General features: G+C 39.7%; 1 protein-coding gene across 1 annotated transcript in view; it reads right to left on the bottom strand.

Moving 5' to 3' along the window:
* LOC136882056 (acyl-coenzyme A oxidase 1) overlaps positions 1-22,436 on the bottom strand; it is a 76,135-nt gene extending 53,699 nt beyond the window's left edge. The window contains exons 1-2 of the mRNA XM_067154559.2: positions 22,015-22,436; positions 11,191-11,347 (exon numbers count right to left, since the gene is read on the bottom strand). Coding sequence (XP_067010660.2) covers positions 11,191-11,347; positions 22,015-22,141 — 284 coding nt within the window. The 5' untranslated portion in view covers positions 22,142-22,436. The remainder of the gene's footprint in view (positions 1-11,190; positions 11,348-22,014) is intronic.
* Between the last annotated feature and the right edge of the window lie 5,348 nt (positions 22,437-27,784).

Genomic DNA, 27,784 nt, shown 5'->3' with positions numbered 1-27,784 from the left:
TTCTTGCACCAAGACATGAAGCTGTCAACGTCATCAACAAGCAACACTCACAAGAATTATCCGGTTTTCTATAAATTGAAAAATCTATCAACATGACATGTCATACAGATGAGTCTGTCAACTACACGACAGACATTTTGAACAATTTGGAGTCACCTGGAGTACCCTCGAACATCTTGGGGTGGATGATTGTGGCACCGATTATCCTTCTCAGGAATATGAATCCTTCCCTCTGCAATGAACACAGCTCTGAAACTGATGACGAATATTATTGAAGCCACCATCATGACTGAGCATGCCACGGGTGAAGTAGTACTCCTCGGACTGTAAGTCCATTGAGTAGGAAGCCATTTTTGGTCCGCGACACGAGGAGCCATCAGCTCGTAATATTCGGAAGTGTGTGTGTGTGTGCGCACGCGCGCGCGAAGCCCAGTCAAATCTACGACACACAGAGATCTGAAATTTTGACATAGGACAATCGCTTAAAGTTGTAGGACTCCATCTTCAAAAACGGTGCTTTTGCCATTGTAAACTGTACATGGATTGTTCAAGACTTCGAAAGGCAAACACAATACAGTATACATCTTACCTCCAAACGGAAGGACATTAATATAGTTTATCCCAAAGCTCTATAAGGAAACAATATATTTTGCATTATATAACATGGTCTTTTACATTGTTTTAATATTATTTGTACCATCCATCAACCCGGTATCTTAAGCATTGAAAGTAACAATATAATAAAAATAAGTTATTCTTTGTTATTGTGCGTGTCAGACAGAAGATAACGAACAATTGCCTGACGTCGGTGTGGGAAATAAGGTGACGTTATATTCACTGCATTACTTCTCTGTGAGATATGTAATTTGAGGATTCACGGAGTTTACGCTGGCATCTCTGATGTGGAAGTTTAAGGTCTTACTAGCGCTGCTGACTCGTGGTTGTGTCCATCGTGCGAATTAATAAAACTGTCCTATCTGCGATAAATTCGTTAAAGGTACGAAAGGTCTTCGTATTCATTGGTCTTAAAATCATTCTTATAAGCCTATTAAAGGAGATGGTATGATAATGACATCACGGAATTCTTTCTATGAGGAACCGGCTTCGTGTAAGAATAATGTACATACACTACGTCGTATTCCGAAGGATACTACTAATCAAAATTCATATTGTAGAATATTTTACTGATAGTGTCTACTCTACAGTTCATTTTTGGAAGGTGTGGTCTGCGGGTTAGAATTTCACCCATGGTAACCTCTCCTTGTCGTAAAAGGCGACTAAAAGGGGACCGAATATCTCCTGGTATAAGGAGATCCCCTACACCAGATGTCAACAGTCTCCTTGAGAGTGGATGAGCGGGTGTAGGTCTGGGCACTCTATTGTCCAAGGGGTAAGAAATTGCCCCTAAAGGCGGAGGAACCAAGTGTGGTCAACGGCAGTAGAATGCAGAAGGCAACGGAAAACCACTGCATTAAAGGTCCTGAAGGACATCCCTATAAATTCACATAACATGGCTCGGAAATTAGTATCCGGAGTTTCTATTCCCCCAATCGGATCTCCGGGGGGGGGGGGGGGGGGATGCTGCGAACATAGTTGTGAACTATTGTGTACTTGACAGTGCTAGGAAAATCAAAATCTATGACAAGAAATTACGAGTTGCTACTTGGAATGTACGCAGTTTGTATATTAGTGGAAAACTAGCAAATGTGGAAGCAGAAAGATGTAGATTGAAAGTAGACATCCTTGGATTGAGTGAGGTAAGATGGACTGGATCAGGAATTCAGAACACGAAGGAAGGATAGATGTACTTCTCGGGAGGAACTGACACCAATCACAGATACGGAGTTGCTGTGCTTATTTCATCAATGATCACAAATTCAGTTCTAGATTTTGTACCTCTTAGTGATAAAGTAATGTTGCTGAGGTTACAAACATCACACCGGATCATGAACATTATTCAGGTCCATGTACCAACTGCCGATAAAGATGATGAAGTAGAAGCATTCTATGACACCTTAGAGGAAGCTATGAAAATAACTAAGAATGGAGAAATAACATTGGTCATGGGTGATTTCAACTCAAAAGTAGGGGCTGGCATTGAAGGCAATACTGTAGGCAGCCATGGTCTTGGTGAACATAACATAAGAGGAGATAGACTTGTTCAGTTCTGTATGGAGCACAATCTGTTTGTCTCTAACACATTCTTCAAACTTCCTCCTCCGTGGCTTTATAAATGGATGTCACCCTCCAATAACGACGAAAAGATCATAAGAAATCAAACTTATTCCATTTTGGTAAAACAACAACTAAAGAAATATGTGACATCCGTTAAGACATATCCCGGTGCTGATGTAAATAGTGACCACAATCCAGTTGTAATGGACGTTAAAATGATACGTTTAAGAAAAATTAAAAGAAATGTTAAACCATCCAAGCATATAGATATTAAGAAACTACTGGATCCCAAAGCAAGAACTAATGTTGGAACTGCACTGGAAAAGAAGATGGAATTAATAAGATACACTGAATCATCAGAGGTAGAATACACATGGAACGCCATTAAAGATAGTGCGATTGAAATCCAGGAAAATGAAATTAGACACTGCAACAACATCAAAAGACAGAGCTGGATGACAGATGAAATTCTAGAACTTATGGATGAAAGGAGAAAGCACAAAAGTACAGATCACATTCAATACAAAATTCTAAACAAAGCTGTACGCAGAAAGTGAAGGGAAGCCTGAGAATTATGGATGACAGATAGATGTAAAGAAACTGAGATCCTTGAAGAGAAGCACGACTATTTTAACTTGCATAAGAAAGTGAAAGAACTTGCTGGTTTGAAACGGAGACGATATGGTCAAATTTTGAGAGATGCCAATAATGAAATCATCTTGGGTGTGGAAGGGAAACTCAAACGATGAAAGGAATGTATAGAAAATCTCTTCAAAGATGACAGAAATGATCCTCCTTCACCTGACGAGAGAATAAATGAAAATAGCCCTGAAATAACAAAAAGTGAAGTTGTACATGCCATAAAACTTCAAAAGAATGGTAAAGCAACTGGACCTGACGGTGTGTACGCTGAAATTCTCAAAGTAATAACAGAACAGGAATCTACCAGCCTCAATATCTTAACATCATTATTCAATCAAATATATTTATCAGGAGAAATACCATCAGACTGGCTGAAATCAACCTTCATACCACTACCGAAGAAGCCTAACTCGTCTCAGTGCAATGATTATCGTATGATAAGTTTGATGTCTCACGTGCTCAAAATATTCTTGCGAATCATCCACACTATCTACAATCACAAAGAATGGGTACCGTCCACCTACTCAATACTTTATTATATCTTGTTACTAAGCAGTACCGGTTTCGACCTTCACAGAGGTCATCCTCAGCTGGTCATAGGATCTAAAGTTAACTTAACATATAATTTTAAAAACACTACTAAATCTAATGAAGAATGTCACATGTTGTGAGTGATATTAAAATATACAATATAAAATATACAATGATACGATGTGTCTTCTGGTTTAAAAACAACATGTATATGTTACATAAAATTCTAGTGTACTGTTCGGGAGTAGTAGATAATTTGGTGAAATACAATTTCAACAAGTAAAATGTTTATGGCATTCTTGAGTTACACTTTGAAGTTCAGTTAATATTGGTGAATCGTTGTATACATTCAATGGTATGTTTATACTAAACATTCTGGAACATTCTATGATATGGATGTAAAAAAATTTATCAAATAATACATTAAAATACGATAAAATGTTCACAGTATTCTTGCGGTACGTTTTGGAATTATATTAATTTTGTACGTTCACAGGCATGTTTGTACCAAGCATTTTAGAATATTCAACTATGTATATTGTTTTTCTTTTAAGTTCATATGATTAAAAATGTTGGATGATGAACATCAAAATATTATGGTGCGTCATTAGTTTTCTTGGTACTAATCTCGTTAAAAGATACTGAGTAGGTGCAGATGCTCCCTTTTTGTAGTTTTGTTGTTGGACATTCAGTAATATAATCCTGTTGACTGGTCGAATGTGTACAGTTAGGGAGCACGTCGTGTACTGCTCCGTCGAAGGTGAAGGTCGAAACCGGTACTGCTTAGTAACAAGATATAATAAAGTATTGATTAGGTGGACAGTACCCATTCTTTGTGATTGTAGATACCAAGTATCAATACGGACATGAAACTGATAGATTACAACATCATTCACACTAGAATATACAAAAAATGTGAATCCCACATGGATCAGAATCAGTTCAGTTTCCAAAATGGCGTTGGTACACGTGAGGCACTGTTCTCGTTAAATGTGTTGTTACAGAGGTGTACAGATATGAATGTTGATGTCTATGCCTGTTTTATAGACTATAAAAAAGCTTTTGATTGTGTCAGGCACAATAAGCTGATAGAGATTCTGAGATCAGCAGGTACTGACTCCGGTGACTTATGTATAATCAGTAACCTGTACTGGAATCAGTTTGCAAATGTCAAAACTGATCAAGGAACTTCAGAAACTGCTTCGATCAGGAAGGGCGTCCACCAGGGTTGTGTACTGTCACCTATGTTGTTTAACATTTACTCAGAGGCAATCTTTAAAGAAACATTAGCAGACTATGGTGGGATCAAAATTAACGGGAAAATCATCAACAACATCATATATGCAGATGATACTGTTGTCATAGCTGATGACATGCCTGCCCTTCAGTGCATGATAAACTCCTTAGTTCAGCACAGTGAAGAGTTTGGATTATATGTTAACCCCTCAAAGACGAAACTGATGGTGTTCTCTAAGAAGACAATTCGGACAAATCTCACAATAAAAGATAAAATAGTTCAGCAAGTGTCTTCTCTCAAATATCTGGGTACCATCTTGGATGACCAATGTAACTCCAAACGGGAGATAATATCTAGAATTGAGCAGGCCAGGAAACAATTCATTACCATGAAGAAATTCTTTGTGAGGTCAGATCTCAGTCTCCAACTACGAATTCGTATGATCCGCTGCTACATATTTTCTGTTCTCCTATATGGATGTGAAAGCTGGACTCTGGATCCAATCATAGAAAAAAATGTATTGATACCTTCAAAATGTTCCTGTATCGCCGTCTCTTGCGGATATCCTGGGTAATGAAAATCTCAAATGCCGAGGTCCTTCGTCGGATGAAAAAGCAAAAAGAACTACTGCTCACCATAAAACAGAGGAAAACGCAATACCTAGCACATATCATGAGAGGTGAGAGGTATCAGTTATTACAGCTTATTATCGAAGGGAAGATACAGGGGAAGAGATCTGTTGGGAGAAGAAGAAATTCGTGGCTGAAAGACCTTCGAAGATGGCACTGCTGTACTTCAGAAATGGCATTCCATTCTGCGCTGTCAAGATCAGAGCTAGTTACGTGGATCGCCAACCTCCGCTCGGAGACGGCGTCCTAAGAAGAAGAATAAAAATAAAATAATGTACTTCATGCAATTTACGTCAAAACGATGTGAGTTAATAATTATGTTTTAATTTGCTTTTAAATATATAGTTTAGAAACATCTAACGGTTGAATTAAAAAACGCGGCCAAAGCCGTGGGCACATGCTAGTATTTCATAAATTTTATCTATTATAAATCACGTCTTGTCTTAACTTCATGATTTTGACTGATGATGGTCTTTAGCAAGACCGAAACTAGTTTCAAATATATATATATATATATATATTTTTTTTAGGTTATGATAAATAATTATTGAATAAGTGGAAACCTTTTAATTCTTGTTTATAGGTCTTATGGCCATGATGGGAAAGGAAAGGGCTAGGAGTGGGAAGAAAGCGGCCATGGCCTTAATTAACAGCCTGGTATGAAAATGGGAAACCACGGACAACCATCTTCAGGGCTGCCGATAGTGGGGTTTGAACCCACTATCTCCCGAATGCAAGCTCACAGCTGCGCGCCCTTAACCACATGGCCAACTTGCTCAGTGCACTCTAGAAATACAGTTACATAAAATACTCTATATCAAAACTAAGATTTTAACACCAGCCACCAACAGAATTTCACTCACTATGAAATATTACAATGTTAAGAAGACCAAGGTATTACTTGTGAGTAAACACCCTGAACAAATTCACATCAACATCAAGCTTACTGACAAAATAGGAACAAGTCACCAGTTTCCCTTATCTAGGAAGCCTGATGACAACAGGTGCAGCAAAGAGACCAAAAGGTGAATAGCGCTTGCCAAATAAGAGAAATCTTTTTATCAGTGCAAATTTATATTTTAAAATTAGGAAGAAATTTGTGATTTCTTTTGTATAGTGTGTGCCATTGTATGGCTGTGAATCTTGGACGATCACAGACGAGGATTGGAAATGACTAGCAACGTTTGAGATGTGGATCTGGAGACGAATGTTAAGGATTAAATGGATTGATAAGAGAACAAACAAAAGCGTTCTGCAAGAAATTCAAGGGTAGAGAGAACTGATGCTAACGATACAGAGAAGAAGAGCTAAATTCACTGGCCACATCTTGCAACACAATACCTTTCCTACCAATCTGCTGGAAGGGAAAATCACAAGGAAAATGTCTGAGGACAACCGAGGAAAAACTTCCTTCAAGACTTGGCACAGAGTCTTCATTCTGGATCCTATTATGAAATGAAATGAGGAGCTGAGGACAGAGAACATTGGCTGCATATACAAGCATTGCCTTCAGACACTGATGATGATGATAATCATGAACCTAATTTACTAACTTATACAGTATATGAATATATCAAAATATTAGAGTTTTAATACTTCTGTACCACTTGTAATGAAAGCTAAAATATTGTGTGGTATGAAATCTTGATTATCTAAACACATGCTGCTATTAATATAATCTATTATTAGCACAAATGAGGAAACTGCCAGATTCTTTTTCAGAACCGCTCATTTCGTCATGTTGTAGCTCGCCTATGTTACAATAGCAGTTGTGCAGTGATGTTCTGATGTCTACCAAGTCTCACTGCAATTGATGTCTCCGATACATCACGTTCCATTCAAAATTGCTATCATTTATTACTTTGTAGTACAATGACTATTACTGTTAACTGTATGATGTTTTCACAAAGTTTCCTTGCAATCAGTGTGGTTAATTTCCTAGTACACATTCTTCACAATGTTTCTGAAGATTAATGAACATTAGGCTATTTCCAAAGTGTTGTTGCAGAAGGGTAAGCGACTGTAACACATGCTGGAGAAGTCTTCAACTACTGTCGTTTGTGATGCCCTATTCTCCCCTTTCACTGATTCTCTATGACAACTTATCAACGCCAGCTGACATTGTTCTGATATTTGGTTCATTCCTTGTACTGTTATTCAACATGAAGCAACTCAGCCCCTTCTCCCCACGCTGTATGGCCAGAATTAGTATTACACGAAAAACTTTGTTGCTGCAGAAATCTGGACAGCAATAATTTCAGTGTTGTTTGTTTTGACAGATACCGTAGAACGTGTTCCTAGTCTTTTACGAGCTTTCATCTTATCATAGGTGTTACTTAAGTAGGAGGGCAAGTCAAAACCTCAACGATGGTTAGACTCGGTTTCTAATGATTTAAAGATAAGAGGTATAGAACTAAATGAGGCCACAACACTAGTTGCAAATCGAGGATTGTGGCGACGTTTAGTAAATTCACAGAGGCTTGCAGACTGAACGCTGAAAGGCATAACAGTCTATAATGATAATGTATGTACGTATGTAATTTATTGAGCAAAAGTGGTTCACAACTGAATCATTTTTCTATGTAGTCTCCGTTACGTACAGTGCAAGTTCTCAAGCACTTGTAAAGCATGATGCTTATCCCAATACGATATTCCTTGAAAGACTTTTAGTGCCATGGACACAACCATGCCGCAACATTTTAATACACGTTTAACTCACCCTCGTATTATGATTGGTAAGAAACCATGCTTTTCACTGCTGATGGTGAGACTACTGTTGGTATTATATCAAGAGCTAACTAGAGACTAGTCCCAGCTTCATATGGAAAAAATTTAGAGTTTATGGTGATGGTCTTTATAAAATTTTCTTGTAGACTACATTAGCCGCTTTCGTGCTGATGTATGTACGTACCTCAGAGTGGCATATTTCGAAGCACTTTCTAGTCGCCTGTGTGCAAGTTCACTCCTTTCTCCCAATAAACCATTCTGGTGCATTCACTAAAATTTCCCTACTTTTATTTTCTTCTTTCATATTCACTAATTTTTCTATTTTCATTTCTGCTACCACTACTCTATGGCCTCCATTGGATGTTAAGTCTTAAGCAGACCCCTTGGTGTTATTCGACAGGAGTAGGCTATGTGCCAGCACCGGGTTTCACCCTCTCCCTTCCTACTATCATATATCATGTCATTCATTTCATCCCATTAACTCCACTGATAAGGCTGACGTCAGAAATAGCATCCGGTCGTAAAAAGTTGCTACGAAGATTCATCTCACTTCATACATGACCCCGCAGAGAAACAGGACAAGGCTTGGACATACCTATGGTCATCATCAAAAGTTACTTCCAGCAAAGCGGTTACGTCTAACAACTGTCTACGATTTGCTCTTTCCACCAGGAAGTAATCAACTGCCGTCCTTCTGATTCCCTGTCCATATCTTGTAATCTTTCTACTATTCTTCTTCCTGAACCAGGTATCATCCACGCTTAACACATTCCTCTACATCTTCATTACTCTTTCCATATTCCAAGGGAAGTGTTTAAATGGAAAAATTCCAGAAAGTTCTACACTGATTGATTTATTTCTTTAAAGCTAATATGTGCTTATTTATCTTTACATTACCATAATTTCAAATTAACAGTTAGAGTCACATCTGTTATACAATGGAAATATCTAACAATGGCAACAGTTATTTACACTCCACTGGGCGAGTTGGCCGTGCGGTTAGAGGCGCGTGGCTGTGAGCTTGCATCCGGGAGATAGTGTGTTCGAATCCCACTGTCGGCAGCCCTGAAGATGGTTTTCCATGTACCTTAATTAAGGCCACGGCCGCTTCCTTCCAACTCCTAGGCCTTTCCTATCCCATCGTCGCCGTAAGACCTATCTGTTGATATAGATGTTGATTCCCATAGGGAATCTGAAATATTTGTCCTGAATGAGCAAATTTATAATACCAATATAAATGGTCCGTTATTGGACATTATAAATTTTCCAGCTAGCTCATTCTTGGTTGCCAGCGTTTCGCCCTCGTGTGCTAGGGTGGGCTCATCAGTTGGTACCTAGCACACCTACCAATACGCTGGCTAGTGCATACCGTGGAGGCCACTGCGTAGGCTAACTGGAGCCACCGGCAGTGCCAATGCACTAAGAGACTTTGTCTCATCACTAAAAATTGATGCCTGCTTGGCCATCAGATGATATAGATGTTGATTCCCATAGGGAATCTGAAATATTTGTCCTGAATGAGCAAATTTATAATACCAATATAAATGGTCCGTTATTGGACCAACTGATGAGCCCACCCTAGCACACGAGGGCGAAACGCTGGCAACCAAGAATGAGCTAGCTGGAAAATTTATAATGTCCAATAACGGACCATTTATATTGGTATTATAAATTTGCTCATTCAGGACAAATATTTCAGATTCCCTATGGGAATCAACATCTATATCATCTGATGGCCAAGCAGGCATCAATTTTTAGTGATGAGACAAAGTCTCTTAGTGCATTGGCACTGCCGGTGGCTCCAGTTAGCCTACGCAGTGGCCTCCACGGTATGCACTAGCCAGCGTATTGGTAGGTGTGCTAGGTACCAACTGATGAGCCCACCCTAGCACACGAGGGCGAAACGCTGGCAACCAAGAATGAGCTAGCTGGAAAATTTATAATGTCCAATAACGGACCATTTATATTGGTATTAGACCTATCTGTGTCGGTGCAACGTAAAACCACTAGCAAAAAAAAAAAAAAAAAATTTACACTCCTTTGCTCTGAAGAGCAATATGGCTGAAAAATAAATTAATAATTCTTGGTGGAAAAGAAGATTTCACTTTGTTTCTGTGTATACTTTATCATGATTCTACACAACATTATTAATAACAAAATGGATCATAGAAAAGGCTAAAGTGAAAAACTGGAAGTCAGAGAGAGAAGAATTTTCAGAAATATCCTAGGCTTGGTACTGGAAGATGGAAAATACCAGAGGCTCACTGACTACACCAGGAAAAGGAGGTCATGTGTCTGTTCACCTTCTGGCAGACTGAGATCAAGGACTGTGAAGAAAGTGAGAGGAAAGAAATGAGCTAAACTGAGAGAATATGTGACAAAATATTGGACTGAATCAGGAAGTCAAAACGTTCAGAAACAAGACTTCGCAGCCTACCAGAGTACAAGGTAAACGGCCAGTAACGCATAACTTGACCATTCCTGGGTAACGCTGTCAACAGCATAAGTCACCACTTTGAGACTTTACCTGCCAGACAAGTCTTGGGGACTCAACATTATTGGGACATAGTATGTTGATAGAAACAGAAACTCTTCGCGTGAGTGCATGTTTTTGTATTGAGCACTGAGTCAGTAGTTTCAAATTTATTTACAGTTATGTGAATCTGTGCTCATGAAGGTGGCACTTCACCAGGAAATTGCTGAACAAATGCGTAGTGTCCCCGTCGAGTTGACTCGTACTTAAAATAACTTTATGTTTGGCCCCTTTAAACAACAAGCATCATCATCATAAAATAACTTTAACATACAAAAATACAGTGTTGCAATGATAACTGTCTCAACATATTACCCACTGAGATACAGACTGGCTACTGATGCTAGGTCAAACACAAGCACGCTCCTTGCAAGGTCAAGAACTATGCGCGCGCCTCCCGTACAGCTGCTTAGCTCTTGGAGAGTAGAAACGTTGCTGGACGATCTGGGTTTATAAGAGAAACTCTGTATAGAGCCATAATACACCGTGTGATTTAACACACACACACACACACACACACACACACACACACACACACACACACACACAAGAACAGCACACAACTCGCAAACACAACTTTCGACACATACTCACTCACAAGCTTGCCCTGTGACCAAGGCCAGGACAGATATCTGCGCATCTCCTGTTCAATGAACTCAGTAGACAGCTGTAGTGTCGCAGATAGGATAAACATGACATGTTGTATATTGATTTACCTGAAACTCTCCATGCCGCCACCTCCATCTTGGCTCTCTCTGACTCGCCTGAACAAGTAGCAGGCCTTCTTTACTGCATTTTCATACTTCTCTTTGTGGCTCATATATTCCGGTGGCAATTCATCCTTCAAGTAGGGATCCGACAGGAAGAATCGTTCTGTAACATTAAATAGGTGAAGTTGAAAAGGCTGATAAAACAGCATACAATAATGTTAAAACACTACTTACGAGGGGGCATTAAATATAAACGGGATTATATTTTTATATTTAAATTCATTTATTGAAAAACACAAGGCAATTACAATTTATTTTTCCACATAGTTTCCTGCTTTGGAAATGCATTTATCCCAGCGTATGGGAAGCTTTTTGATGCCCTCATCGTAAAAAAGAACAGAGTCGTGTCACCAGCCAGTTGCACATGACGTCTAACACACTCCCGTCATCTTCAAATCGTTGCCCTCCTAGAGCTTCTTTAAGCAGTCCGAACAAATGGAAATCGCTGAGCGATAAGTCCGGGCTGTAAGGAGGATGATCAAGTGCAGTCCAGTGTATTTCCTGTAGCTTGGAGACAGAGCTGCAGTATGGGGCCGCGCTTTGTCGTGGAGGAGGATGAAAAGTCGAATCAGTTGGTCTCGTCTTTTGCGGCAATATACAACCCTCGCCTTGTTCAACAGCTCGCAGAAATAAACAGCACTGATTGTGCATCACTCATGCCTGTCGATCGTCGTCAATAATGTCTTTAACCGCACAAATGTTTTCGTCTGTAATGCTGATCCGAGGATGGCGATCGTGTTGCTGATTTTCCACACGTTCTCGTCCTTCCTTGAACTTTTTATTCCAGGCAAGCACACGCGTCCTTGACAATGTTGGATCACCGAACTGTGCATTCAATCTCTGGCAAATTTTCGCCGATGTAACTCCTTCACAAGCAAGAAATGTTATAATTATGTGTTGCGCAGTAGAGGGGTTCACCTGTTGCTCCGACATTGTGAGCTTTACTGACGAAACGGTGGGAAATATCTTACAGCACGCTCTCCCCACTCCTAAAAGTCCCACCTAAGCATAACAGAAGTGCAGCGCCAGTTCTACCAACTGTTGATGTTCAGGAACAAAAATCCCGTTTATATTTGATCGACCTTCGTATTTCCAAGTTTAAATAATATGTACAATTTATAATAAAACTTGCATCAAATTGGAGTTATAAAGGTCTAAAATTATGTCTAAAAGTTAATTTGTAAAGTGTCACTGGTATGGCATTGATATTCTATCTACAACCACTTGATGAATTGAACATTTTTATATTAAAATAAGTATGGATTTTTGCATGTTTTGAAGGATGCAAACTTTCGTAAAGTGAGTAAAATGAGTTAAAATCTTATCACTAAAATTGGGTGCTTGTCGACATCAGATTTGTCTTATACCACAACATGCTCCTGACAAGCATGCAAGCAATACAACAGGAGAATATTCCGATACAACTCGTTACCAGCTTCCAACAGATCAAAATTTACACAAACAAAATCAAAGGGATGTTCTCACCATTTTACTTCCAAACATAGGACAATTAAACCCACAGTGCCATACCAGTGACACTTCCCAAATTAACTTTTAGACATAATTTTAGACCTTTATAACTCCAATTTGACATGAGTTTTATTACAAATTGTATTATTTAAACTTAGAAATAAATAGACCTAGTATTTTAACATTATTGTATGTTGTTATATCATATTAAGGTTCTTCAGCTCTAATAGATCATTGTAAGTACCTAGGTGTTAATATAAGAAAAGACCTTCATTGGGGTAATCACATAAATATGACTGTTAATAAAGGGTACAGATCTCTGCACATGGTTATGAGGGTTTTAGGGGTTGTAGTAAGGATGTAAAGGAGAGGGCATATAAGTCTCTGGTAAGACCGCAACTGGAGTATGGTTCCAGTGTATAGGACCCTCACCAGGATTACTTGATTCAAGAACTGGAAAAAATCCAAAAAAAAAAGCAGCTCGATTTGTTCTGGGTGATTTCCGACAAAAGAGTAGAGTTACAAAAATGTTGTAAAGTTTGGGTTGGGAAGAATTGGGAGAAAGGAGACGAGTCGCTCGACTAAGTGGTATGTTCCGAGCTGTCAGTGTAGAGATGGCGTGGGAGGACATCAGTAGACGAATAAGTTTGAGTGGTGTCTTTTAATATAAAAGTAGGAAAGATCACAATATGAAGATAAAGTTGGAATTCAAGAGGATAAATTGGGGCAAATATTCGTTTATAGGAAGGGGAGTTAGGGATTGGAATAACTTACCAAGGGAAATGTTCAATAATTTTCCAATTTCTTTGCGATCATTTAAGAAAAGGCTAGGAAAACAACAGATAGGGAATCTGCCACCTGGGCGACTTCCCTAAATGCAGATCAGCATTGACTGACTGATTGATTGATTGATTATTGATTGATTGATTGATTGATTGATTGATTGATTTCAAAACTGGTACTGCTAAATGTATTGAATACATCAAAAATAAATCAAATATTAAGTGAGAAATCCAGGTTTATAATTGTGATTGATGGAACTATCAATACGGAGCTAATGAAGCTAATAAAGTAAAAAAAAAAAAAATGGTTGAGGATAGTCTTCATATCTCCAGTGGTCATGGCCTTAATTAAGATAAGCCCCACCAGCATTCACCCGAACTGTGTAGCCAACTTGCTCGTAGTGGTGAAATAATTTGGCCAGAATTTGTTCTATAACTTAATACGGTTGAGAATATTATAATGTGTGCTAAGAGGTTGAAACATTTCCTTCTTCCCTAGTTCTCTCTGATAACAGTATCCTTGAGAATTATATTTGTAACCGCTGAGGACTTAGCAAAAACATAATGGTTGGTTGAGTACTGGACTCTTCTTAAGCTAGCACGGATGGGTTGTGTAGCACTCCTCCATTTTTACCGTGATTAATGTTAAGAGAGGTTGTACTTCCTCTTAAAACAATAATCACCAGGCTGAGTGTCTCAGGCGGTTGAGGAAGTGGCTCAGTCTGATGGTATTTAAAGGTGCTCAAATACATCAGCCACATCAGTAGATGCGGGACAAAATTCCAGCACCTCAGCGTCTCCAAGAACCGAAAAAAGTAGTTAATGGGGCGTAAAGCCAGTAAATATTATTATTATTATTATTATTATTATTATTATTATTATTATTATTATTATTATTATTATTATTATTATTAAAACAATAATCTCCATCATCAACACAAAAATAGGAAGAATAAGTGTATTGGTAAAAGAGAAGGAAGGACAACAAAGGAAGCGAAAATGTAAGACGACCTACTCCCAATATTGCTGCAGTCAGATGAGAACCAGAGAACCAAGTAAAACTCAGCCAACCTCAACGTTGGCTCTACAAACACAACTCTACATGGTGTTTTCAATACATATGCAGAAAAACTGACAGAGGTGTTGAAAAGCATTGGAGCACAGGGAGTGCAGATCCATACTGACATAATTTCTGCCCTACCTAGTTCAAGTGCAAACGATTATATTAAAATATATCGATGGCTTTCTTTTAAAACCTTGTACCGTATGTCCCAATGCTTTTCCTATCCATTATATTCCTCAAGACTGGTCACGACTCCCAGTCGCACACTTATATGCAGTCTATCAAAATGTTTTTCGTTGTCTCCATTTTTGTATGCTAATGTGTAGAGAAAAAAGGATGTCATTTGCATAGCGAATTTACGCACTCCTACAGTATAATGTATTGTATTTAAGGTTCATTTTTCTTTACACATTAGCATAGGAATATGAACATGGTTCTGATGGACTTATATTCATATGTGACAGGGAGGCATGACCACTCTTAAGGAAGATAATGAGTAGGAACAACATCAGGACATACGAGGTTGTAAAAGAAAGCCGTCGATATGCATGAGGATGCAAGAACATAGTATACTTGTACGAATTTATAGCTTTGAACAAAATTATGAAGTGCCCGTTATAAATCCCAATCCTTTTCCCACAATGTCCTCTCCCTTTCACTTCTGTCCTCACCTCAACAGTATTTTTAATTGAATGACAAATCAGTATCTTTCATTGCATAACAGCATTATTTTAGCATATCCTAGAAATTCCAACTGCTGACTGGTTAGATTTGAGAAACATACGCACATAATAAACTGAATTTCCTTTATTTAAAAATTGTGTTAATTTTACATATCAGATGTCAGTATTTTACATTTGACTGCTACAACCTGATCAGATGACCGCCATTTTATAACAGAGAAGTTACCAAAGAACTTTTACCAAACAGTCAACACAGCATTTTTTCATCATAACCTAAGAGTAACACTTTTGCTTATTGTCCAAATGTTTTTCATCTAAGTTTTTTCTTTATACAGCTGAAGATGACCACTAAGTGGTCGAAACATGTTCTGTAAGTGTTAATATATATTTAATTTTGCCCGAGGCAATAAATAAAGTATCGATTAGGTGGTTCTTTATATTAATTTGTTGATTTCTACAACCTTGTCATTCCGAAAAACAATGTCAATGGACGAGTCTCATTTTCAAGACTGCACCACTATTTATTATTATTGATTTAAGCCCACTAAGGAGCGCTGATGACTAGTTCTTCCTCGATGCTCTTCTTCGTTCCCAATATCTCTTGAGCCCTGCTAATAATTTCTCCTTTATCTCCTGTGAAAGGGGCTTCCGACTTCTAGGGACTCTAGGTGATGGGGTCCAAGACTGTACCATAGCACAAAATTTGGAACGATCTTCTATATCAATGTCTGAGATCCCAGCCGAACCCAAGTTCTTCTGTACTTCATTAAGCCACAAGCTTCTAGTCTTGTAGCTTTTAACCAAAGAGAAGATGATCTTGGTAAGCCTGTTGCTGTCCATTCGTTGTAGGTGTCCGTAGAACTTAAGCCTCCTGCGTCGCATGCTGGTATTGGCTGATTCTAACTGTCGATACAGCTCAGAGTTCGATTCAAGTCTGTAGGTTCCATCTGGGAGCAATCTCCGTCCATGAATTTTCCTGAAAATACGTCTTTCGCCTTTCTCTAGATTATCCATGGTGCCTTTTTTGTTCATCAGGAGGGTCTCTGAGGCGTACGAAAACTGTGGTCTGACAACAGTTTTGTAATGACACATTTTAGCATTTTTCAAAACGCACCTCTTATTATAATGGTTGTGGAATAGTTGGTACGCCACATTGAGTTTGTTACATCTTTCTAAGATGGATATACCGTCTCTACCATTGGGGTGGACCCATTCACCAAGATAGCGGAAGCGAGTTACTCTCCCAATCGTTCCATGTATGGTCGTCAAAGGGGGGTTTCCGGGATGCCGAGTCTCAAAGTACTTAGTTTTGTCATACGATATATGTAATCCTGCCTTCACCGCTATCTCGTGCAGGGCTTCGATAGCAATGACAGCATCCTTAGAGTTGTTGGTTAGGATTGCAATGTCATCTGCGAATGCTAGGCACCTGATCTCAATTTTTCGGGTCCCGGCTCCAGTGGCAACTGGTTTGATTTCTAGATTCCTCAGTGTACATTCCCAGTTCTTGATGACTTTATCAAACACTAGATTAAACAGAATGGGTGAGAGGCCATCACCCTGTCGTACTCCAGTTTTTATCTTGAAACTCCCGAGATAGTTCTCCCCTGAACTTCACCTTAGTTAGATGTTGTATCCGTAAGAGTCTGTTAGATGAGGGTGCATGTGGTGTAATCGACACCTCATTCTTGCAGTACGGAGAAGAGTGTCTGGCGGTCGATGGAATTATAAGTTTTCTTAAAGTCAAAGAAAACCACAGCGATGTTCATACTCCTTTCTTGTTTTACTTGGAGAATGGCTTTTAGATTGAAGATCTGCTCGGTACAGGACTGTCCCCGCCGAAATCCTCCTTGATATTCACCAATCGTTCGATCACATTGGCTTTCCACATTGTCCGGTAAAATCCTTGACAGCACTTTGTATGCTACTGACAGCAGAGATATCCCTCGGTAGTTGTTGACACCACTGGTCACCTATTTTATGTAAAGGGTGTATGATAGCTGATTTCCAGTCATCAGAGATCCTGCCAGTCTCCCAGCAGTCTATCAAGATCTGGTGTATGGCCTCTGAGATCTTATTTCCACCTGCTTTTAGAGCTTCCACAACGATGCCATCTTCCCCGGGTGCTTTGCAGTTCTTAAGATGTCCGATGGCATTAGCAATTTGCTGCATTGTTGGTGGGTTAGATGGGAGGTATATCTCTCGAGGATCTTCAACAGGTAATCTTTCCGTGGGCTCTTCGCAATTGAGCAACTGCTCAAAGTAGTTTGCCAAAAGTTCCACGTTCCGGAACTCCCCGTCTGTATTCTTTAAGTGAAGACATCGTGGTTTATAACCCGAGAGTTCCTCTTTGAAGGCCCGATAAAAGTTTCTGGTGTTGTACATTTTGAATTCTTCATCTAACTTCTCCAGTCTTGACTGATCGTAAGATCTTTTCACACGTCTGATGGTCTTACTCGACAGTTTCCGCATCATACTGAAATTTTCCCAGTCTTCCTTTCGTTTAGTCGAGTACCACTTCATCCAGGCTGTGGCGCGCTCATCAACTGCAAGATCGCATTCAGTATTCCACCATGTATGTCGTCTCTTCCTTCAAGGTTGTCCAAGGTTATTGGTAGTTTTGCTCATTATTATTATTATTATTATTATTATTATTATTATTATTATTATTATTATTATTATTTAGGAGGTTATGTTGATGCAATTTCTAAAATCTAGGTTGCCCAGTTCCCCTGAACCATAAGGCTGGCTTCGGGCCTGCATCTGTGTGATAGTAGTTCGAAGAGGAAATACAGTACAAATGCCACAGATGACAAAGCAGTAATAGCAGAAAGTGAAGAACAAAATTACAGGAGATTGTGGAACATGTTAAAAGAAACTGGCGAGTAGTACAGAATGAAAATCAACATCATAAAGTCAAAAGTGATGAAAATTTCAAAACAACCTGATATATCCACGTAGAGATGGAAGGAACAACAGTCTCCGAGACATTTGGGAAGTACTGTATCATGGACTGGAAACTGTACAGGAAAGATAAAGAACAGGATAACACAAGGAAAAATTGCACAGCAAGGGCTAAGACTTTAATGCCAAAAAAACAGATATCTGATGAATGTTTTCTATGGAGTATCATTTTAAATAGTGCAGAAACATAGACACTCAGAAAGAAAAAAAGAAAGAAAAGGAATACCTGCAAAGTTTTGAATGTGGCTATAGAAAAGGTTGGAGAGAATAAAATGGACAGCTAAGGAATGAAGTAGTTCTCAAGAGAGTTAACAAAGAAAGAGGTATACTGAAGGCAATAAGAAAAGGAAAGTTAGTTGGCTAGGACACATATTGAGAAGAGAACGTATACCGAAAAAAAAATTATAAAAAGTTAGTACAGAGGGGAAAATAAAAGGGCAGAGTGGATTACAAAGAATTGTGCTGATAACAGATTTAATGAAAAATGAAAATGAAAATCCACAGCCTGTTTCCAGTCATCCAACTGAGTCAGGAATGGAATGAATTAAGCCCCCATCTAACGGCAAGGATAGGAATTGTGCCGGTTGCCGAAGCCTGTCACAATCCTCTGGGGCAATGATTAATGAATGACAGATGAAATGAAATGAAATATTGGAGAGTGTGGCTGGAATTAAATATGACTGGGAAAACCGGAGTACCCGGAGAAAAACCTGTCCTGCCTCTGCTTTATCCAGCACAAATCTCACATGGAGTGACCAGGATTAGAACCACAGAACCCAGCGGTGAGAGGCCGGCACGCTGCCGCCTGAGCCACGGAGGCTCTGATAACAGATTTAAAGAGGAGTCAAATGTAAGCTCAGTTGAAAGAAGGCACTGAAGACAGAAGTGCTTAGAGGGCACAATTCAATAGACACCTATCCATGGAGAGATCCACAGATGATGGTCATTAAAATAGGTAGTCAGTCAGCCAATGTTGGCTATGTCATACTGGCCACCTCAGAAGAAGACCTCCACACGATCTTAAATGTGTTTACCAAAGCATGTGAAAATAATGGAGTAAGCCTCAAAATCAAAATGACACAGACCATACATCAACCTCCACCCAACTCTGCTACTCCAACCTTCACGGTTCATGGTGAGGTATTGCAGAATATCAAGCACTTTACATATGTTGACAGTCGCTTCATCAAAATAAAAAGCAAATATCAATCCTGAAATTCAATACTGTCTGAAACCTGTTAGTGCAGGGTTTGTTCATCTTCGTAAAACGGTCTTTGACTATTATACTAAGCTTCAGGTGTATCTAACAAGCGTGGAGAAATATCATTAGCACTCTCCAAGGAGGCTTTTTGGAAGTAAATGGCAAGTTCCGTAGACTAACATCAGTGTGTAGGAAGAAGCAAGTACTACCAATATCGAGGCTGATTATGGAAACAGTAACTTCAATGGATAGGTCATGTTCGTATATCACAATTTCGTCCTTATCTTCCAAAGGTGATCAGGTATTTTCAGTTGAAAGATGGCCAAAGATCTCAAAGAGGCAGTAAAGAAAAAGTTACAAAAATATTCTAAAATCCAATAATGAATGTCAAAAAAATCAATTTTGCTAACTGGGAAATCACAGCCCAGAATGGCACTGACTTGTCCAAAAAACTATGCAACTTTCTTAACTTTGTGACAGACTCCAAATTGACAAAACGAAATGCTGGGAAAGAGCAGGCACTCCTCAGCAACTGGCTTTTGACTTTGACACTGGAAGTGTTTGCAGTTCCAGAATAGGACTCTATCGCCAAGCACGAGCTGGTACCCGAGGAAGACAAGAGTGATAGCCTATCACAACAGGTATGTAATAATTTTATAGGGAACTGCACATAAGAAGAAGAAGAAGAAGAAGAAGAAGAAGAAGAATAGGGGAAGGCCAAGACATAAAAACATCAAGCTCTACGCATAAAAGTCTCGAAGGTGGGGTTGTGAGGTGGTGGTGTGATTATTGTTTTAAGAGGAAGTACAACTAGGCAACCATCCTCTATATAACACTAATCAGAGAGGAAGAATGGAAGGGGTCCGACACTTCGAAAATTGAAGGTATCGGCCAAAGGAAGGCAAGGGCCACGAAGGGCATGAAAATGAAAGACTCCCTAGCCCTCGCAAACCTAATAGTGTCGGGGTCGGAAAAGAACAAGAGTTGACCCAGGGAGGTCAGTCAGGACAGATTAAAGTGAGGAGCCTGGCACAAGTAAGTGGAAGCAATGCCAGGACTCAGCTTAGGGCACCGTGGTTGCCAACCCACGCTCCAAAGTTCGGAGCCCCTGGGGCCCCTTTTAGTCGCCTCTTACGACAGGCAAGGGATACCGTAGGTGTTATTCCACCGCCCCCACCCACAGGGGGGGGTGGGGTTGTGAGACGGAAATGGAGGAGTATAGGTAATGTAGGAGAAGTAAAGGAAGACCAAGGCAATAGAGCACAGAGCTAGTTGCAAATACAGATTGTGGAGGCACTTCATTAATTCACAGAGGTTTGCAGACTGAATGCTGAAAGGCATAATGGTCTATAATTCCCTGGTTTCCCATTTTTACACCAGGCAAATGCTGGGGCTGTACCTTGATTGGGGGCGTCGCCATAGGACCCATCTGTGTCAGTGCAATGTAAAGCCAATGGAAAAAAAAAAAAGGTTGATAAAGCAGATGTATGATTTATATGTATAAATCTATGCTATGTTCTAATCATACATGGCAGAAACATAACTTAGGGATTTATATTGCTGGTGCTTAAGGCTTTGATTTTTCTGGACTTCCATCGTTAGCCTACTTTCATTATATCTGTATTAGAATTCCTTTTGAAATAATTAAATTAATGTCCCAGCCTCCACACAACCATCTATGAAAAATGTCAATACAATCCCTTCATAAGTTTGCTGCCTCTATTCATTCAGGAAAAATTGAAACATAATTTTGCAGTATCAGTAACCATGGCAATGCTTGTCCCATTTCACTTTCTGGCTCTGAATGAATAAATATCATAACAAACCAATGTTGACGAATGTCTATGAACTTTTAACTTCGTTGGACACTTTTTTGGTACCGTTTGCTTAACGTTGCTACGGACAGACAGACAGACAGACAGACAGACAGACAGGTCTTCCTGCGACAATAGGAAGGGACGTTTGGGCAGATGACCTTAGATGTTTGGCCCCTTTAAAAAACAAGCATACTAATCATCATCATCATCATCATCATCATCATCATCATCATCAGGAAGGGACAGGACTAAGCTGGGACTGAAGGAAGCGACCATGGAATTTGCCTGGTGTGAACATGGGGAAACCACGGAAAACCATCTTAAAGACTGCCGACAGTGGGGTTCAAACCCACCATCTCCCGAATGTAAGGTCACAACCACTTGATCCAAAATGCGTACCCAATTCGCTCGTCTTTGTTAAGACGTTCGGTGGGAAAATTAAACTTTCCAAGTATGCCAACAGTTGAAGATAATATCACTGTTAGGTTAATACATAAGTAAAGTTCTATCAAAGGTATAATCATTTCACTTTGGTCAATAAAAACGTCAGTCGCATAGATTAATTACGACAGTTATCGAGAAGCATGAATTATTAATGAAAAGGAAGGAATCGCGTTATAAAAAGCCCATGTCTTATGGGGTACACTATACAGGTCGTGTGGGTTTATACGATTATGCAGCATCTACTGAAAATAACAATCGAGAATATTATAAGAGGTTAAACTAAAGATAGAGAACATCACAACGGTAAGTGTTAAATACAACATAATGTGCAGATACAATATCTTACGTCTTTCTCGTCTTTCTTCAGTTTTATCAGGTCCTCCATCCAAAAGATTTGTCAACTCCTCGGGATCAAAAGAACACTTGCTGCGTTCTCTCTTCAAATCCTCGTTACATACGCGTGTTTTCTTCATACTATAATGCGTATATTAGAAATGGACTGGGTACACGAAAAGCAAACTGCACAAAAGAACTAGAAGTACACTTTTCCTTATCCACTCCTTAGTTTTTTTGTCGTCATGCCCTTTGTACCCTGAAGCGAGTCAGAAACTCCCAATCATGCTGATGAAAGTACCGTTAAGCACATCTTCAAAGCTTAAGATAACGAGTAAAATCGCAAACTCATAGAAGCGCCGATCTTGAACAACAAGCAGTTCGCAATTCATCTTATTAGGGTCATAACAGGTTTCTCTATCCTGCTTGGATACATTCGAATGGAATTAGCAAAATACATGTTTCAGTGGAGATGGATGAAACAAAGATCATGTTATGTAAGAGCAGCACTAAAGACATCCAACCTCATAAGCAAAACGACAGCTATCAAAGACGATGGGTGACAGCTATTAAACAAGCAAACGTATCAGCTGACAGTGACAACGAAGTTTTATTGCTTTGAAAACACACATGAATTATCGAGAAGAAACTTGTCAAAATCAATTGTAAATATGTGTTATACGATTACGGATGCAGAACATAATTTATTATTATTGATAGTAGCCTACGCTATCTGTTACGAATATAAAAGAGACTGAGATCCTTAAGTATTTTTAAAAAATGTCACGTATAAATACAATCCTGGATCGATTTCAATAGCTTTCGACGCGTTCGACCGTGAAGCGATGGTGGGACATTCAACTCGGCTTAATAAATACAGCAGAGTCTCTACTGTATTTGGGCTTAATCAAGACCAACTACGATAGTAAATCTTGGGCTTTACAGCTATTCTTTGCAATACACAACTGCTCGTAACACAGCTACAGAAACCAATGCGAGGAGCTTTCGCAGGTGTCTAATATATACAGTGGGATAGATAACTACATACTTGATATGATAAGAATCGTATGGCCTCAGCCACAGAGTTGAATAACTTGAAAGAATCTGGAAACGTATCGAATATCTCCCGTGGTAAATTATTCCAAACACGTAACTCCTCTTCCTATCAAGGAATATTTGCCCCAATTTGTCCTCTCGAATTGAGACTTTATCTTGATATTGTATCTTTCCTACTTTTAAAAACACAAATTCGTCTTCGAATGTCCCTGCACACCACCCCTCCACTGACAGCTCAGAACATACCGCTTAGTCGAGCAGCTCGTTTCCTTTCTCCCAAGACTTCCCAGCACCAACTTCGCAACATTTTCGTAACGCCCAGGTGTCGGAAATCACCCGAAACAAATTGAGCTGCATTTCTTTGGCTTTTTTTTTTTTTCAGTTCTCGATTCAAGTAATCCTGTTGAGGGCCCTATACATTGGAACCATACGGTACTATAATTAATTGCGGTCTTATTAGAGACCTATACGCCCTCTCCGTTACATCCTCAATACAATCCTTAAATGCCCTCATAACAATATGAAGATATCCACTGAGTGGCCAAAAGTCACGGGAAGGGGTGCCCCATCAGAAAATGTGCAGTGTATGACCCCTGAGCGTTGCGGCTAGCTGCAGCATAGCTGAGCAGTCTGTCACGGCATCGTCCTCTACTATGAGTGACTGCTCTAATACGCCTTCCCAATACAGCAATATGAGCGATATGGGCCTAGTTCCCATTTCTACCACCGACCGCTGCTTCGCTGGCATTGCAATACGATTGTTCATTACAGCACACGTTAAGTGTTTAGTATATTTATGTTCAAAAATATAGCCAATCACTCAAAAAACAAATTTGAAACATACCTTACACCTTGATAAAGAAATTCAGTGAAGAACATACCCGTCTGCAGCGGAAAACTGTACAAAATAATGTTAACGGCAGGTAGTAAATACTGTAGAAAATTATATTCACACACTTTTCTGTTTAAGTGTTTCGCGTTCTCGCTTTCAAATCTTTCAAAGATCTCTGTTATTTATGTGGCTATGTTATCAAAGAATACAGGAATAGCACACTCGCAAATAACTTCACTCAATAACTATGAATGTCCGATTTCAGGACAACTGAAGTGAAGAAAATCACGCCACACAGGCACTAAATAGTCACTCATAGATGCAACAGGATTTTTATGCACAAACAATTTTCAAAATCCACACTGGCAAATCAGATGGGTACTGCAGCCTGCTGTTTTAATCTCTTGTATATATCAAGTCCATTAGCACTGTTGAACACCTTGGTCTTGTCAAAAGAATCAAGCCTTTTTTTTTAATCGATAACTTGTATTTGACAGTGGTACCTGCATTAAAAAAATCGTGCATATCTGTATACGATTGGTCTTTTAAATATTCTAGGGCTGTTACTACTTCAGTCGCGAAAATATCTTTCGCGCACAGCACATTCATTTTCTTAAACTTAGACGGCTCGAAGTTTTGCATGTAAGAAAAATGAACCTGTATCACAGTTTCATTTGATTGCATCTGATACAGTTTCTTGATAAAATCACCTTTTTATATCCTGGAAACCATCAAACAGAGATTTTTTAAGTAAGGAGTTTTTTTACTTTTCAGAATGTGCCATATGTCGAAAGCAAGAAGAGGCATCTCACTATCAACAGGACAACAGATCTTCGGTTTAATGTGTTTTGAGGAAGACATTCTTCTTTTTCTGCTAACATTAGTCTTACGATTGGCTTTGTTCTAGCGCCTGACACTCAGGAGCCGTCATCGGCTAAGTTCGTGCATGATCGTCGCAGCAGGCTATTTAGCCACCACACTCTCCCTCTGCTTGAGCTTTTCAGAACTTATGATTTTCACTTTCCTCGAGTCCAGAGTGTATTGTGAACAGAATTACAGGCTCAGTGATATAATTGAACGCTTACAATGCTATCGCGTGCCAAATTTGTGATCGGTTCTAATGCCACTTGGTACAAATTTATTATTTCTAACACCTTAAAGAGAAACTAACTCGCTAATATTATTACGAAACACTTACATCTACTTACAAATATAAATATTATCATATTTATATCGTTATGATGGAGGCCCATGTCATATTGTAGGTGAAAACGTGACTTGTAAATATCACTTTTCACCTGAATGTTTTGTCTTAAAATGATGATTCAAGTTTTCCTATAATGAAAGGGTGTAGAACATACTGACATACTGAGCACACGAAGTTATTCACAACTACTTTAGAATTAAATAATACGCTAGCTTAAGTAATAATTTCACTGAAAATTCTCAAAGAAAATACTTAAGTCCACATTTTATCAAACTTCACCTCATTGCCCCAAGCTACAGATTACTGATTGAAAGCATCTGTTCGCGCGGGATCTTCGAGAATGCGTACACTACAAGAAAGAAAAGAAAGTCTTGTCTATAATAAAATGAAGTACGGGTAGAACATAATGGACACACGAAGTTATTTTTGACTACTTTAGAATTAAATAATACACCAGTTTAATTGGTTTCACTTCAAGATTCGCAAGTAAGCAAAGGTAAGCGTGATCTGTGACGACACGATGAGTTCGGCACCATGAGCCAAGTGACAGCGAATATAGCCGATGACGGCTCCTGAGTGTCAGGCGCTAGACGGAAGTTTACGATTGTCACTCACAATGCGCAACAAGGAAAAACCTCATTGTTTTGAGTGTTAAAGTATATAGCTCTATACCTAAAAGCCTCTTAAACAATAAAAATGCTGCTGTCACAGCAGAAATTATAAAACAGAAAAGGTTATTGACTAGGGTAATTCGAATTCTACTTTCGCTTGCATGACAGTCATCTTGAGTAGTTTTTATTCGCTCAACAGGGAATGAAGCGTCTAAGTGTTGAAAGAAGGTGTCGAGTTTCTTGTCATATAACATCTGTTGTTCGATGGACTACCAACAATCACAATCTCTCTTCTTCATTTACGCATCGACTTTCATCTAAGAGGCTCTCCTTTACTTTAAGAGTGTTATTCCAGTCTCGCACTTTATATCTCCTGCGTAGCGTGAAAGTGTGGATTTATTCGGTGTGCCAAACATATCGTTTCGATGATACTGAATTGAAATTCGGCGGGAAATTCTGTTTTGAAGTAACATTTAGCCATTTATGACGTTACTCGTTGAAAGTAGATTCATGAAACGAAATCCCACTTGCCGATCTGCTGTTCATCTCACATTAAGGCACACAGTAGTAAACAATATTATGTACGGTACATTAAACATTAAAACGGTTCACGACCAACGAAACAAGCCAAATAAGGTAAACACAGGCTCAAATAACACCAGAACTATTAGCAATGATCACTGAGCGTGTCTCGTCAAGCAGACTAATACCAACTTCTCAGCGCTCCAAGCGCCTGAACTTGTAACTACGCCGTGTTCGCTCGTTTACATGTGTGACTGGGCGAATGAGAAGGCGTATTAGCGCAGTCATAGTAGAGGGCGATGGTCACAGATACCAGTGTCGTGAGATGGCAACACGTCGTGAGTTAACCGACTTTGAACGTGATCATCGCGCACGGTGCATTGGTCAAAGCATTGCTGAGATTACACGCGAATTCGGGTTTCCGAGGTCAACAGTGTTGAGGGTGGATCTTCAATATCGCAGTGAGAATGTTATCACCCGCATAAACTGTCGCATAGGAAGACCACAGGTGTTTAATGAACAGTCATCACATCGCCTCCGCAGAACCATACTGGGCGCTCGACGGGCTACTGTGAGTCCGATCACCGCCCATTTGGGAGTCAGGAACTGATTTCTACCAGGACTGTAAAGAGACAACTGCATCGCACAGGTTTCACCAGCCGACGACCAACTCGTGCCCCCCCCCCCCTTTTTTGACACCTCGGCACAGAGTTCAACAACGTGCATGGACCCGCGAACATAAGCAACGGACCATGGAACAGTAGCGGCGTGTGGTATGGTCCGATGAATCCCGGTTCTAGTTGTATCGAGCTAATGGGAGGCTGAGAGTGCGGCGTATGACCCATGAAGCTATGGATCCTGCGTGTCAACAAGGTTGTGTCCAGGCGGGAGGTGGCTGAGTTCTGGTCTGGACGGCGTTCTCATGGCCGCAATTAGGTCCCATTGTCTGGCTTCAGGGTGCTCTGACAGATGCTCGTTATGTGGACTTTCTTTCAGACCATCTGCATCCCTAGAGTACCCTGATGCAGATGCCATGTTTCAACAGGACCGCTCTGTAGTGGCACGCAGGTGGCTGGAGGATCACTTCAGTGAAGTTACGACCATGAATTGGCCCTCCAGATTTCACGATCTTAATCCAATCGAACATTTATGGGATGCTGTCGATGCTGGTGTACGCCCCATGAACCCCGCACCAAGTACACAAAACCAATTGTGGGCAGCAGTGCAAGATGTTTGGGTCCAGATCCGTTTATAAAGATTCCAGCACCTTGCAGAGTCGCAGCCTCGTCGTACTGAGACCGTTTTGAGGGCTCGCGGGGGAGCAACTCGTTATTAACATCAATCACGTTAAGTGTCTTCTCACGACGTTTGACCACTCAGCGTAGGTAACCTTTGTTTACAATCCTGTTTGAAATTACCTCAACGATGATCATACCGCATGAAGAACTTCCACCCCATCAGCGCAGTACTAAAACGGAGAGGAGTTTTCCTTTTTGTGAAACTCTCAACGTGACTTTTCACTCCGTTTACCATCTGCTGTCCATCTCATGCTATT

The sequence above is a fragment of the Anabrus simplex genome, chromosome 10 (genome assembly GCF_040414725.1).
Source record: "Anabrus simplex isolate iqAnaSimp1 chromosome 10, ASM4041472v1, whole genome shotgun sequence".
Taxonomy (NCBI): domain Eukaryota; kingdom Metazoa; phylum Arthropoda; class Insecta; order Orthoptera; family Tettigoniidae; genus Anabrus; species Anabrus simplex.
This window is presented reverse-complemented; position numbering and strand designations above follow the sequence as displayed.